Source organism: Tinamus guttatus, unplaced genomic scaffold (assembly GCF_059628265.1).
Source record: "Tinamus guttatus ecotype Peru unplaced genomic scaffold, ASM5962826v1 Tinamus_guttatus_pri_ptg000208l, whole genome shotgun sequence".
In the NCBI taxonomy this organism is placed as follows: domain Eukaryota; kingdom Metazoa; phylum Chordata; class Aves; order Tinamiformes; family Tinamidae; genus Tinamus; species Tinamus guttatus.
In genome coordinates, this window is record NW_028288742.1 from 4699279 (window position 1) to 4713451 (window position 14173).

General features: G+C 42.1%; 1 protein-coding gene across 1 annotated transcript; it reads left to right on the forward strand.

The window, feature by feature from the left end:
• The first annotated feature begins 3882 nt into the window (after positions 1-3882).
• On the forward strand, positions 3883-5667 carry NANP (N-acetylneuraminic acid phosphatase). The gene is made up of 2 exons (XM_088524179.1): positions 3883-3984; positions 4123-5667. Exons 1-2 carry the CDS (start codon positions 3895-3897, stop codon positions 4816-4818), a joined length of 786 nt encoding a protein of 261 aa, XP_088380305.1. The 5' UTR covers positions 3883-3894; the 3' UTR covers positions 4819-5667.
• The last annotated feature ends 8506 nt before the right edge of the window (positions 5668-14173 follow it).

A 14173-nucleotide genomic window follows, 5' to 3' on the forward strand; every position in this document is an offset into this window, starting at 1 on the left:
ATCTGTCACTCTTCTCCTGACAGAATTAAAATGAGTTCTTTCAGAGGAGGCCGGGGAGGCATTTTAGTATATTCTTTAAAAATGTGATTATTGTCAGTCCCCCATTAACACACAAAGAAAATAATCTTATGGCAATAGTAACAACTCAGGTAAGCAGAAGAAAAGATAAAGAACTACGCTAAAAAAAAAAAACACATAAGGTAAAGTAATTTAATAGCAAGAACTCTTTAAATGGAACTTGGTGGGTAGGGAGGACGGAGCAGTTAAAAACATGGGAAAAAAAAAAAAAAAAAAAAAACAGCAAGCGCTGCAAGGAAGAGCATTTCCAAAGTCCTGTGCAGGGAACTATGTCACTGAAAATTCCCTGGGGATTAGGTACGTGCAATGGGGAACTCGGGGATGCCCCCGGGAGGGCGCTTTGCTCCCCCCGCACGGCTGCCCCCCGCGGCTCTCCAGCCCCGGCCGCAGCCGCTCCCCGGGCGCCTCGTCCCCGGCCGAAGGCGGCAGGCGGGATCCCGCGCCGTTACCTGCGGGAGCCGCGGTGGGATGCCATGCCATGCGCTGCGATGCGATGCGATGCGATGCGCTGCGGTGGGACGCGATGCGCTGCCAGTTCCGCCCGCCGGCCCCGCCTCGGTTTCGTTTCCTTTTGCGCGCCCGCGCCCGGCCGGAGCCAGAACCGAAAGCGAAAGGCGAAGGGCGGCCCCTCCGCTCCCGCTCGGCCCTCTGCCCTTCCGGGAAATCCGTGCTGGGGCGGCGAGCCCAGCGGGATGCGCGGCACGAAAGCAGCGTTGCGCAAGCACGGCTCTTTGCTGACCAGCCCTCGCTGTTCTGTGCTCCAAAACGGTACATAAACCTTGAAAGCAGCATCGATGCCTGGCCAATTCCAGACCTATCGCTAGGCTTCACTATATGCGAATATCACTTCATGTGAGAGCTCTTTATCATTAACTTCATGGTCTTAACTTCACCAACTTCCAAAAGAAGTGTATTGCCACTGGTGCTACGGCACCTTTAAAAGATGTACTTCCTTTTACATGCTTTTAATTTTCAACTTACTTGCTAACCTTTTAGTTAATTAGTTTGACAGAAGAGAATCCCATTATGACATCAATTGATTTGATTGCACCCCATTGCATCTCATTTTATTGCAATCTCTCCATACATTTTCCCTTCAAATCTTAATTGCCTTTACTACCTTTCTCTGAAACTTTTCCAGTTCTACAACCGTTGGGAATTTTTCTTCTTAAATTACATGATCAGCAAGACCAAAATATCTGAATGAAGTTGCACCATGGATTAAAAATAAATAAATGAATAAATTCCTAATCATCTCTACATGGTGTTTAATCATTCCTTCTGCACTGATAAAGATTCATTTAACAAAAACAGCTTTTTGTTTTTCAGAAATCATACTAAGATTCCCATGTTGAGCCTTGCAAATTTACAGATCAGTTGTAGAACTTAAACATTTTTCTGTTTCTTGGTGCTGAATGGGGTTAATCAACCCAGTCAGCCTGAATTTCACTGCTTGCATCCCCTGCAGCCAGTTTTCCTTTCAGTAGGAACCAGACAGCTATGGAGGTTAGAAAGAAAACAAGAGCCACCCATAGAATGAGGACGTAGCCTGGGCACCCCGCGGCACCCAGGGAGCAGATTCACCCTGCATGGCACGGACGCCCCCAGAAAAGAACACATTCTGCTACCGTGGGCATGCAGGGAAAACACAAAACTTTCAGGAATCTTAGATAAGAACTCAGAATCATTTAGCAGATTAAGAAAGTGTAATCATCTTTCACAAAGAAAAAAAAAAAGAGAACAAACATGCAAACATTAGTCACAGAATTCACTAGAGTTAGTATAACCTTTTGTATGGACAGAATAGGGTTTCTTCGGAAATGTTCATGACATTCTTCATTGAGGACCCCCACTTCTAACAATTCCATATATGGATTCTCATTTAAGGATATCAGAAATGGCATTCTTATATTTTAGAATTTGCAGTCTAGCTGTTATGATAGCTTGGCTTCTAGTTAGGTTTTTGCTAAACTTTCATCAAGTTTTCCATCCATTTCCTGGCTCTGAGCGTCTGTGAAACTTCTATAGCCTCCAGCAATTACACAGAAAAAACAATGAAAAAGTAGTATGTATTTCTGAAAGTGTAAGAAAGCACAGAGATAATGCATGCAGCAGTGCTGATTGATAGGAGTGGCATTATTTCCTTATTTCATAAATACAGGGTTCATACAAATTCAGCCTGGCAAATACTGCTCAAAATTGAACGACTTTGCAAGAAATTTTACAAGTATGTATGCAAACACCTTATGGTATTTTCGTGCACAACTACTTTGAAGTCAACATCAGTTGATGGCACATAAACAATTATCATCATCCATGGTTTAAATTCTTTGGTTCTGTATGGGGAAGCTTCCAGCAGAGATAAGTATCTTACCAAATCTTTTAAGACATTTTCATTTTCCAATTATGACTTCTTTGATCATCTGGGCAACTGCTTTGAAACCATGGAGTCTACTTTTATATAAATGTACCTCTTCTGAAATGAACAGAGCAAACTTACCCTGTGTTTCATGGGATCCACTGCATCCTGACTGGAAAATAGGGTTATCTGAAATGGGTTGCATCTTCCTAGGCAGAGAGGATCAAAGAAATTCAGCTATTTTTGATCACTCTCCTCTATAAATTCTGAAAAAAAAACAGTGATTAAGTAAAGTTAACATGCCTAAAACTTCTCACATTTGATCAAATAAGAGAAGCACATCTTATACACTATTTCCAAGCCAACTAGAGCACAGAATTTAAAAAAAAAAATCTGCTACAGTAAGGTGGTTATTTTAAATGCTGTTTGGAACTCTTTTCCATTCCTGAAATGGAAATACACGAAGTGTGCATTTTATCTTTTAGAGTTTTCTATTCTAACACTATAATTCTTATTCATTATCATTCATTATCATTCTTATAACTTAAGGCTTGGATTATTGCATATTGCACTTGTAGGCATATTAACCATCCCATTGGCTATACTTTTTCTAATAAGATGGCGAGTGCCAGGAAACATTTGCCAACACTGAAAATGGGTGGCCTGGCCACTCCCCATTTTCCTTCACTTCTAGCCCATGCTGTGTTCAAAATTCCTCTTGGGAATGGTACTGGCCCATTCTGGAAATTTGTGGAATAATAATAAAAAAAATCACACTAAGAGAAGTTAAAACACAAACATTAGAGATGATTCTATTCTCCCTCGGAAGTTTTCAAAACTGCAAGCAGCTTGTCGTGAACCTCTAGTATCTCTGGTAACATGTAACCAGTTTCCTCCTGTGCTGCGAGTTAACATTTGACTGTAATGTTAATAGCTAACTGGTATTAGAAATGCTAACATAATAATCAACAAAACTTGCTGGCTGAAGAAAGAAGGAGACACTGTATTTATCCAGTTTATCCAAGAATGATAGGCATAATCCTTGACTAATCAAATCTGCTGTTAAACTTTACTTTATGTAAAATGATACCTCTGAAGCAGTAGCGAGAACGCACAACTGTGCTTTAATCTTGTGCTTTCATCCCTTTTTGGATTCCTGTTGTTTCAGAAAATATCAGGCTTTAGAAATTTTAATAATCTATTATTATACCAGGTCCCCAAATATCGAAGTATTTATAGAAATCGCTGGCTTTAACTTTATCACGAAGGAATCATTCTGAGACAGGGAAGTTTTAAGGGAGACGGGCGCGGGGGCGGCCGCTCCGCAGCCGTTAACGGCCCCCAACGGCCGCGGCGCCGCCCCAGCGCCATGACGCGGCGTGGGCGGGGAGGGCGGCGGGCGCGGCGGGCGCGGCGGCTCTCGCGGTGCCGCGGCCGTTGCGGAGCCGAGCGGCGCCATGGGGCTGCAGGGCGTCAAGGCCGTTTTCTTCGACCTGGACAACACGCTGGTGGACACGGCGGCGGCGGGGCGCCGCGCCATCGAGGAGGTACGTGCTTGTCCCGTGTGTGTGTCCCTTTCCCGTTCCTTCCTCCCCCTTGTCGGGCCGGGGCCTCCGGCACGAAGCCGTTAGCGGCCGCGAGGGGCGGGTGAGCGGCTCCCTCACGGCCTCCTGCGCTCGCTGAAGGTGGTCAGCGCCCTGCAGGCCAAGCATCACTGCGGCGAGGGCGAGGCCCGTGCCATTTGCGATAGGGTGCGGGCGAAGCTGCTGCGCGAGTGCCACGACCCGGCCAGGACGTGCATCACGGAGCTGAGGATCTCGCACTGGGAGGAGGCCATCCAGGAGACGCTGGGCGGGCAGGCGAACCGCAGGCTGGCCGCCGAGTGCTACTTCTTGTGGAAGGCGACGCGCCTGCGGCACCTCACGCTCGCCGAGGACACGCGGGGCATGCTCACGGAGCTGCGCAAGGCCGTGCGCCTGCTGCTCCTCACCAACGGCGACAGGCAGACGCAGCGCGAGAAGATCGAGGCGTGCGCCTGCCAGCCCTACTTCGATGCCATCGTCGTGGGAGGGGAGCAGAAAGAGGAGAAGCCGGCGCCGTCCATATTCCACCACTGCTGCGATCTTCTGGGGGTGCAGCCCACCGAGTGCATTATGGTTGGCGACTCTCTAGACACAGATATCCAAGGAGGCCTGAACGCAGGCTTGAAAGCAACTGTCTGGCTAAACAAAACCATGACGACCCCCTTAGATACTGCCCCGGTACCTCACTACGTTATTTCTTCTGTGCTCGATCTTCCCGCGCTGTTGCAGAAGATGGATAACAACACTAATACTAACCTAGAAACTGGCCATACACCTAGCAGTAATGAAGTGCATTGACAGTTCTAGCACACAGTCTAAGATGCACAGAGCTGCTAGGAGGCTCACACTCTGACAAAAAAATCTGACCCTAGGATTTTAAACTCACGTACACTATGCTTTCTCAATCAACAGGTGGATGAATAGGAGCAGAGCTCGCAATGAAGCCAGACAGAAACAAGAAACTGGAGTCATTTAAATGATGCAAATGTAGTTCATTTAAAATACCTGTGTCTGGAAATGATTTTGACAGACTGTGTCTAAAGCATATCTGTCTCCCATCCAAGTTGCCACTCTCTTCTTTTTATACTGGGAAAGAAAAGTTGAATGTTGTGATCATTCATGTGCTTTAACTTGTAAGTTTAGCTGAAAATTCAGTTCACAGCTTGTTTGCAGTGTATAAAACAGCAGAAAGTGAGAGTGTGGTACAATCTAGTAAATCTTCACAATCAAATCTGCAGTTTATCTCAAGAATTGAAGAATTTTGCTCTTTATAAAATCAGAATTGATTGTTTATCAGATTATTATGAAATGTTTGCTGTTGATCTTTTTCAAGTTTAAATTCACATCTAGATTTTTTTCTCCAACTTTGCAGTGGCTTTTCTTTTATGGAATTGGTTCTTGTCAAAATACTAAAATGCATACTAAAATACTAAAATGTACATTAAAATTTGCATCTTTATGGGGGACCATTTGTGGGAGAGACTTGATGGATAAGGTTTTATTCTGTATTGCCTTGGTGCTTGTGCAGATATGCAGTATACTTGTTATTCACATTACAGTTTTTGTTGCGATTGGTATGCCAGGGGTATCTCCAGTGACCACCTTACTGTACTGTCAAACACTTAGGAAGGTAAAACATTTTGTTCAGACTGGTTTTGTTAGTGATTTTTGATCAGACTTTTGGAGAAGTTGCTCTCAGTCTTGCTCAGATATATTATTTTTCAGCTGCAGTTGCAGGATCGGTGCTTTTTAAACTGTTTCTGTGGTTACTGTTGTAAAGTCCTTCCTTCCTCCAAGTTCTAGACTATTTCATATGACTGAGTCTGGAGAAAATATGAGCTAGCTGCTGGTAAACAGCTTTCAGGACTGGAAAATGATGTGATATGTTTTACAGTGCTATACACAACTTCATAAAGTGTATGTACAGTTTCCACTAGATAAAGGTGATGGCCCTCTAAGACACTGCAGCTTTCATTTTGACGGTTATTTTCTTCATGAATGCATTGTGTTGTATGTCATATTATTACTGCAAAACACATATGAAAACTTCGGGAAAGTGCTCACGTAATGAATGGAGAAGTAGAAAGCCTGCATTTTTGAAAATGTATTTGTTATGCATAAATTAGGCTTAGTACCTAACACGATGTGAGCAATTATACATTTATATTTCAGAATAGTGGGACAACAAATGTTGTGAAGATGGGGGTGTTAAGATGTTGGCAGAAGTGGCACATGCAAGCAAAAACTAAAGAAAAAAACAAGAGGAGGGTATGTAGAAGGAATCCTTTTTATAGGAGAAAGACCTTTATCTTGTCACAGGTATCGATGGGTTCATTACGTAAGTCTGCTCATGAAGCGACCAGTTCAGGGGAGGCAGTTTTTGATTTGGGTTAAATTGCTTGGCAAACAGTTTAAGCTGCATCAAAGTAGGTTAATTGTACACTGAAGAAAGTTGAAATACTCCTTGTGGTTTGAACCCCTTTCATCAGATTGCCCTTTATACGGGTAAACCCGTCCAGGTTCTTTGAGTTAGATAACCAGGACTTTTGAGATGTTCGTGACATTGGTGAACAGAGGAGGCTCTACTTGAAACTATGAGGAAATGGGAATGTACTAAAAATGATCCAGTAGGTAGCAAGTTGCCACGTGTAATGTGAGCCAGGCTGGACACACCTTTCCTTCCTGAAGTAAGAGGCCTAAGATAAGGTTTTGCACTGGAACGTGAACACTGCTTTGAGCACAAAAACAGTCTCTGTGGTTCAGCTGAGCAAAGCAATCAAATGCACAGAGAAGCATTGATGATAACATGCCTTATAACCCAGGGCTGAGAAATAACATTGAGCCTGCAAGAAACATTATGCAAAAAGAGAACAAAATGTATCCAAAAATTAGATGGATCTCTGAAAACATAATCGAGTTTGAAGTAAGCTGTCTTAAGCATACCATCATATACCAAAAAACAACTTATAATTACAGTAGCGTCCCGAAATAGTTAATAGTATAACTGTGTTGTTTGCACAGCATCAGGGTAAAAGAACTGAAGTCTGAATGAAACGTCTCAATATGCCCATGATAAAAAGTGACAAATAGTAATAATTTACAATTCTGTCTGTGGGCTTTAAAGATAGATATTCAGTTGCCTTTTTGTTTGTTGCCTGTGTAAATTGAGGCTTATGGTCTCATGACATTTCATCATTCTGAAGTAAGATGCTGAGCTTACATATTGTATAAAAGGTCTGTTGTGTCAGAAGAGACTATTCTTTGTTTTACACATGGCCAGCCTTTTTCTTTAATCTAGGAATGAATCATGGAAAAAAAAATACTATAACTGAATGCTCAGGTGATGTGTGGTCTGTAGAAGCCACACGCAAAGGTGCTTTTTCACCCCCTAATTCTGCCACTCTGCCCAAGCTGCAGGGTACTGGACCAGGCTGTATGTGACTATCTGTTCAACATAGGCCAGTGTTGTTCTGATGCTGCTATAAAAAAAGGGGAAAATAAATAAGGGAATGGATTTCTCTATCTGGGGTGTCCTTAGAAACACTTATGCAGTAAACTGGATTAAGCATCTGGAATATCTCTGAATTCTCAAGCTGGTTTTATTGGATAGAGCTCTTACTCCTATTGGGTAAGCTTGGCGAAAGTTAATTGTGTTTACAGAAATGGAAAAATAGGTATTATCATGGAGTCATTTCCACACCAGGAATGGAAATAAATTAGTGAAACAGTGTGTATTCAGTTGCTTTTGCTCAGTGAATATGCGGTGGGAGATATGTTGTCTAGTTTAAATTATACTGCCAAAACACACTAAATAAGAAAAAGAAATTCCACCTATATTTTAAACAGCTTTTTTTTCAGATAAATATTATCTCTCAAGGTTATTCTTCAGTAATTTTAACTGTAATGAAATGATGTGAAACAATAGTTTAGTATCAGCTGTATTTTAACTCTTGGTTTAAAATGACCCATGTCCAAGTCTAATAAAAATATTTTGTTTATAAAAGCAATTTTAACACTATATTATTACTGTGGATGAATCTGCTTGTGACCAGGCTCACAGCAAAGGAAAAGGGACTCTAGCTGTTCTTTAAATGGCAAAAAATTACGTTTTAGAAATCTGCAACCTGCGTGTTTTCTGTATTGAATATTTTGAATTTTGATAATTTCAAACAGCAGCTAAAACCTAGCTGTGCATTTATAAGCTTTTTGGCCAGCTCAGGCATGTCTACGTGGGCTGAGATGGTAGCACTGACTGCAGCAGGAGCACAAAAACGGGCTGCAACGCAGGGAGGATAAAGACACGCAGTAATCTCAGGTCAGTGAGTTCTGGACGGGCAGAGCCATATCCGAGCTACCTACGCTCAGCTGCAGGTGACACTGGAGTGGAGGGGTGCAGCTCATGGTTTACTGAAGAAAATTGAACTGTCTTGTTTTATTTATTTTTTTTTTTTCTCTTGAGTAATGGAACAACTTGCCCATCTTTTGGACATGGAGAGATGGAGTCTAGTGAAAAGTTTCTCTAAAATTTGACTCCAAGTGAGGGCAGGGTGTGGAACTATGTACAGAGGAGCACAGTCCCTAACTATGCAGGCGAGCTCTGCAATACCAGAAATGCAGATCGCAGCGTCACTGCTCTTGTTTAAGGAGTCCCACTCTGTGCGAAGCACTGGGCCAGCTCATGAGAGCCTCAGCAATAATTTTTTAAGTGCGTTAAAAAACTCAGCACAAAGTTAGCACTTCTAACTTAGAAGTGACTCAAGTGTTTATAGAAGTGATAAGCACTTTAGTCAGAATATTGTTAATGGAAAAAAAATATTTGGAAAGGATACTCAGTGGCATCAACAGAAGGGTTTTTTATTCCCTGACAATGGAAGCTCTACTGCACTAGTTACCTGCGCCTGCCCATCTAGTTTTCTTTTCCTCTAAAGCTTCTGACTTCACCTGGCACTGCAAGTGAGTCTGACTTAGAACTACACTGAGGTAGTCTGGTCCATTAGAACAATTTCTGTTCTTGGGAAAAGAGTAAAGCTACTCTGTGTTAAGTATATATTAATATGTTTAATATTTTTATGGATAACTTTGTTTTACTCCACTTTTTTCCTCTGTCATTACAGTAGGAATATGATAAATTTATTCCTCAGAGGTAATATAAATGGTAGGCAAGACTGACTTTGGAAGCCAGTCTTTTTTGCTGCTTTAAAGGTGTAACACTATCATATAGGGCAGAGAATCTTATTTATTCAGACACGGTATGTCTTTGTGCTAATTTTAAATAAAGATTGAAAAATATCCCCAGCAGAGAAGTGATAGGAGTCTGGACAGCCAGATCATAGAATGGTGAATCTAACATCCCATGGTTACCTCGCTACCAGAAACTATGTCTAAAATTTCCATGCACGCCTACATTTCATACTCTGCATTAATCCCATGCCTTGTGGCAAGGGTTCAGGTCACCTAGTACGAATACATAGGGTGCAGATTACTGTCAGACCCAGTTGCTCTAAGATGCTCTTCTAGTCAGTAAAAATAAGCAGGTTTAAAGTGCAGTTCAGCTGAGCTGAGCGAGATGTCCTAGGAATGTCTCTGCCTTTCTCCATAAGGAAGCCCAGGTGACAGGCTCAGATACAGACTCCTGTTCTACGGAGTGACGTCTTGCACTAAGCACAACTGCGAGGGTATCTGATCAAGGTCAGAGCTACAGTGCAATAATTTTATCTTCAAAAGACAACCATCCTCAGCATTATTTGTCTAATTCCCAGCTCACTGAACTCCGGTGAAGGATCGTTGTGCGTCCTGCAGAGATCGTGATAGGCGGCCTCTGACGTGGGCTCTGAAGAGGCTGCGGGCACCCAGGATAGACCTACATTGAGCTGCTCCTTATCTCTGTGTTTGAACACAGAAGAAAATGGGGCCCTATATAACAAGTCCAGCAGGCAAGGACAGGGCTGGGCGGCAGGCTCCAAAGGGGAGAGCACCAGAACTTGGTGTTGATGGGAGGTGTCTGCACCCACGCAAGCAAGGCATAAACTGCTCACACACTAAACCCCCACGCGCGAGCAGCCCAGCATTAACGCTGCTGTTAATGCTACCAGCAGGAAGCCTGCAGGAACGGGCACTTCTGATGTGTGTTTACTTTAGGAAGCACTAACATTTTTAACTTTGTGCTTCAGGAGCACCCAGAGCCAAAGCAGATAAGGACTAGCATGTTAGAAACTGTGCAAAGATGCAAAAGGAATTTAAGTCTTTTTGCTCTGTCACTAATGTCACAGGCAGAAGGGTCAGGGCAGGGTGTGTGTTAGAGCAGCAGGACTTGTCTGCCCTGCAGCTCTCAGTCTCCTTCCTCTCAACCTCACCAGTTCTTTCAACTTCAGCTCTGAACTGCAAGGATTTTTACTTGTAAGTTATTTTACCACTTTTAATCAAAATTTTAAACCCTATCAATTCTATACTAACAAAACTCGTCACCTGGAACTTATTTAAACTCATTGAGAAGTGCAGCAAATAGAACTACAATGTATCTCTGTTGTACGTAGCAGCATCCTGCCCTTTTGTGTACTGCTTTTATTTTTCTATCAACCTTGCAGCGGGATTGTGTCCATTATAACTCACTTTCTAGATCTCACTGCGCACACACAAGGGACACAACAATGCAGAGACGGTGTCAGCTGTGCCTAAAGCAAAAATGCAACTCTGTGCCGACGTTGCAAGGCCCCTAGAGGCAAAGAAGCACGTGTTGCCCTCTCCCTATAGTATTTTGGCCCTTATTTTTCCACTTGAGAGGAACAAATTTTTAGTTTCACCTTCTGAAATGAAATTTGTTGTTAATATTGTATAAAAGTCTAGTCCTTTAGAAATGCAGGCCATGTTAATCATATCAAGACCTACCCAAAACCACATGCTAAATTTGCATTGAGTAATTCAGCATATGCAACACAAAACTTTAAGAACAGCAACAAGAAAGCACTGCTATTTAGATGAGCAGCAGGTCCCAAGTTTAAGAATGCTCTGTGTGCACATGTCTGTAAAGTCAGTAGCAAGTGACCTGGGCCTTGCACTTCTCCCTTTGCTAACTCATCTCATCTATTTGACCACTTGTGCTTCCAAAGCTCTCTGCATCGCCACAGTGTCCAGCGTGCAGGACAAAGTTTGCAGAGGGCTGCAATAAAAAGCAATGGGAGAGAGCCAGCTTTTCTAGTAACGTCATATAAGCACGTACATTTACTATCAGCTTCTTGGAAGCTGTGTGCAGCAAGCATGGGCTTGGGCTATGTTTGTTTTAAATGGCCTTTCCTCCAAAGAAACTTCTATTCATATCATACAGCCGGCCAAAATTGTAAATATATTTTAAAAAGTGTAAAAATGTGTATTAAAAAAAAAAAAAAACTCTAGTAATCATCCAAGGAAATCAAAGTTCATGACAGGCTTAAAAGACTAAAGTTTGAGCTACTTTTCTCAAGTACCACTCATGACCAAATCTTTTTTTTTTTTTTTTAAATTAACTGTACTTGAGGACAACTTGGGCAAATCTGTATGCGAAACCATCACCTCCTTATATTTTGGAAATAATATGTTACTAGGCAACATGGAAGGAATTAAACCTATAATATTTAATGCATTAATTCAATTTTTTGTTAGGTTTCCTTCTGTGTTTTATTCTAGAAATGTTTATTTTCCTGCAACATTGATAGCTATATAATATAAAATGCAACAGAACGCCGATGGATTACAGCAACAAACCCGTGTACATGTGAGTGTAGCCAGCTATGTACAATGCTTGAGCTCAAGGACGTGGTGATCTTCGTTGTACTTCTGCATGATTTGGAAAAGTCAATATAGTTATGGCTTGCTTTCCCCATCTACTCCATGAACATCCAAGAAAGAAAGATGGAGAGAAATCCTTTTTATCCTGCTTTCTCACTCAAAACATAGCCCAATGAGTATCAGATTACCAAATTTGTATTTGCTTTTGTTGTCACTGAACATCCTTGATAATGTCACATTTGGATGACCACAAGATGACCCTTCCCTCTAGCTAACTTGGAAAATTTTCATAGAAGATGGAACCATTTACAGACACTTCCCATACCAGCCACCAGCATAACACAGTCAAGGGAAATTATTACATGTGAAAAATATACCAAGCATGCAAATATATATTTGTTCTTTTGAGGCTCAAGTATTACCCCCTCCCTGAATTCATTTATTTAATCAGTCGGCCAACAACCTCCAAGTTACCATTACCATTTTCCTCAGGCTAATTATGTGTATTTGGTCAACCTTTTTGTTAAAAAAACAGTCTTAACTGTTTTGTTGTTGTTGTTATATTGGCTCGGTGTTCTTTAGTGTTAGTACTGCATGTTTTTGTGGCATGTAAAAATCTCCACGGCTGGATAGCCTTTGTTTTCCAAACTGTGGATGCCTTCTATTGTGTTTTGGTTCAGACATTTAAATGAGAAGGGTCCTGAATGTTCCAAGTGTGTTTTTCCTTTCAGTAGGAAAGGGCATCAACAACATATCAGCCTTTTTTTTTTTCAGTAAATGTAACTAGATTAATACTTACTAAATACACAGGGTATCTAATATCTTGATACACAAAATACTTGGTTATGTTTGATGTCTTTTTTTTCTGATTTTTTTATGTCCCTTTAAATAACCGCTGCTGCTGCCACAGGTTCATTTATAGATGACAGCTTTATTTGTACTTTCATACTGTCTATGGGAACGGACACGAAACAAGTCCCTAACTCAGGTGTGTCTACTTTGAGACAGAGCTACCAAAATAAATAATAAAAAGTAGATGAATAACAAAGGATAAAAACCAAGAAAACAAAAAATAACAAAAGTCCCTAATATCCTGTGTTAGGATTTGCATTTTCAGAATTTTACAGGAATTTCTTTAAGATTGACTAAATACCCTTTTCTGAAGCTAAGGTGAACAATGAACAAAGAGGGTAATGCCAAACGCTGCACAGTGATTTTATCACAGGTTTGCAGAAATGAGGCCTCGGTTCCCCATGCTGTTCCCCGAGTACAACAGCTTGGATGTCAGCCAGGTCACACCGGCACAAAAACAGGCACCAAACTACGCATGGATTTCTGTGGTTGGCTAATTTTCTCTCTCTCTTTTTTTTTCTTCCTTTTTTTTTTTTTAAAAAAAATACTCTTAAAATATCAGGACTATTTGTTAAGATCAGGGCTCACGTTTCTTAAGATAGCATTTTCTTCACATAGAAATATTGAAGTTAAGAATGTATCAATGATGAGATGACTGCAGTAAGAAGCTTGCTGAAGACTGGTCTCATTTTCATGTTTCCTCAGCAGGTGGCATTAGAGATTTGCTAAAAGCAGTTAAAAGCGCAGGGTTTCTCCCCCTGCTGTTTCCTCCGTCACCCTTTGGGCACTTGTGGCACCCCCTTGAGCCGAGGGGTGAGCTCAGAGCACCCTGCTCTTCACATCCCACTGCCCTCCTCAAGCCATAAGTGGCACTGGGGCCCTATTTTGCCAGACTCTGTACAGATAAATGGTAAAGTAGCCCTACTGAGAAGAGGTTTTTTGCTTTCTGAAGACAAATCACATCATCTTTGATTTAAGCATGGAGATCTGAGGCATAGTTTGCACCAGTTTGTTGCAGAAGATATCTAAGGTCAGCAACGAGTTTTTTGCACCACAATGTTATGACAAGAACCAGCCTGAGAGGGTTCAGGTGCACAGTACTTCAGCTGGGTTTGGATTACCTCACGTATGGGTTGGATTTAAGGCAGAGGAGCTTCCTTTCCCCACACGGCTGGTGCTTTGTTGTAGTGTCAAAGCTTTCCTGCTGAGCTCTCCTATCAATATTTAAACCAGCAATGAGCTAACACTGCATTTCTGGGGCCTCATGTAAAGGATTCCTGTGAACAGCACCTACTTCGTCATAATTTTCTCTGAAGAGTTCTTGGCTACATCCCCAGACCAGGGATTTAAAACATGGTTTTACAGCAAGCACCTACATCCCTCCTTGGGCAGCTGATGAAGCAGGTAGGTTTTCACACAGAACACAAGGGCCGCCTTCAGCATCTCCTCCCGTTACGGACTCCAGTTTCGGCACCGGAGCGACAGCCGAGGGTCCCAGCAGGAGGAAGCGGGAATTCCTGCTGCATTTTTCCCTCACGCG

Excerpts from the sequence above, each read along its gene's own strand:
- NANP (XM_088524179.1), top strand. The coding sequence starts at position 3,895 with ATGGGGCTGCAGGGCGTCAAGGCCGTTTTCTTCGACCTGGACAACACG. Across the intron at positions 3,985-4,122 it reads GGCGCCGCGCCATCGAGGAG|GTGGTCAGCGCCCTGCAGGC; the intron begins GTACGTGCTTGT and ends CGCTCGCTGAAG.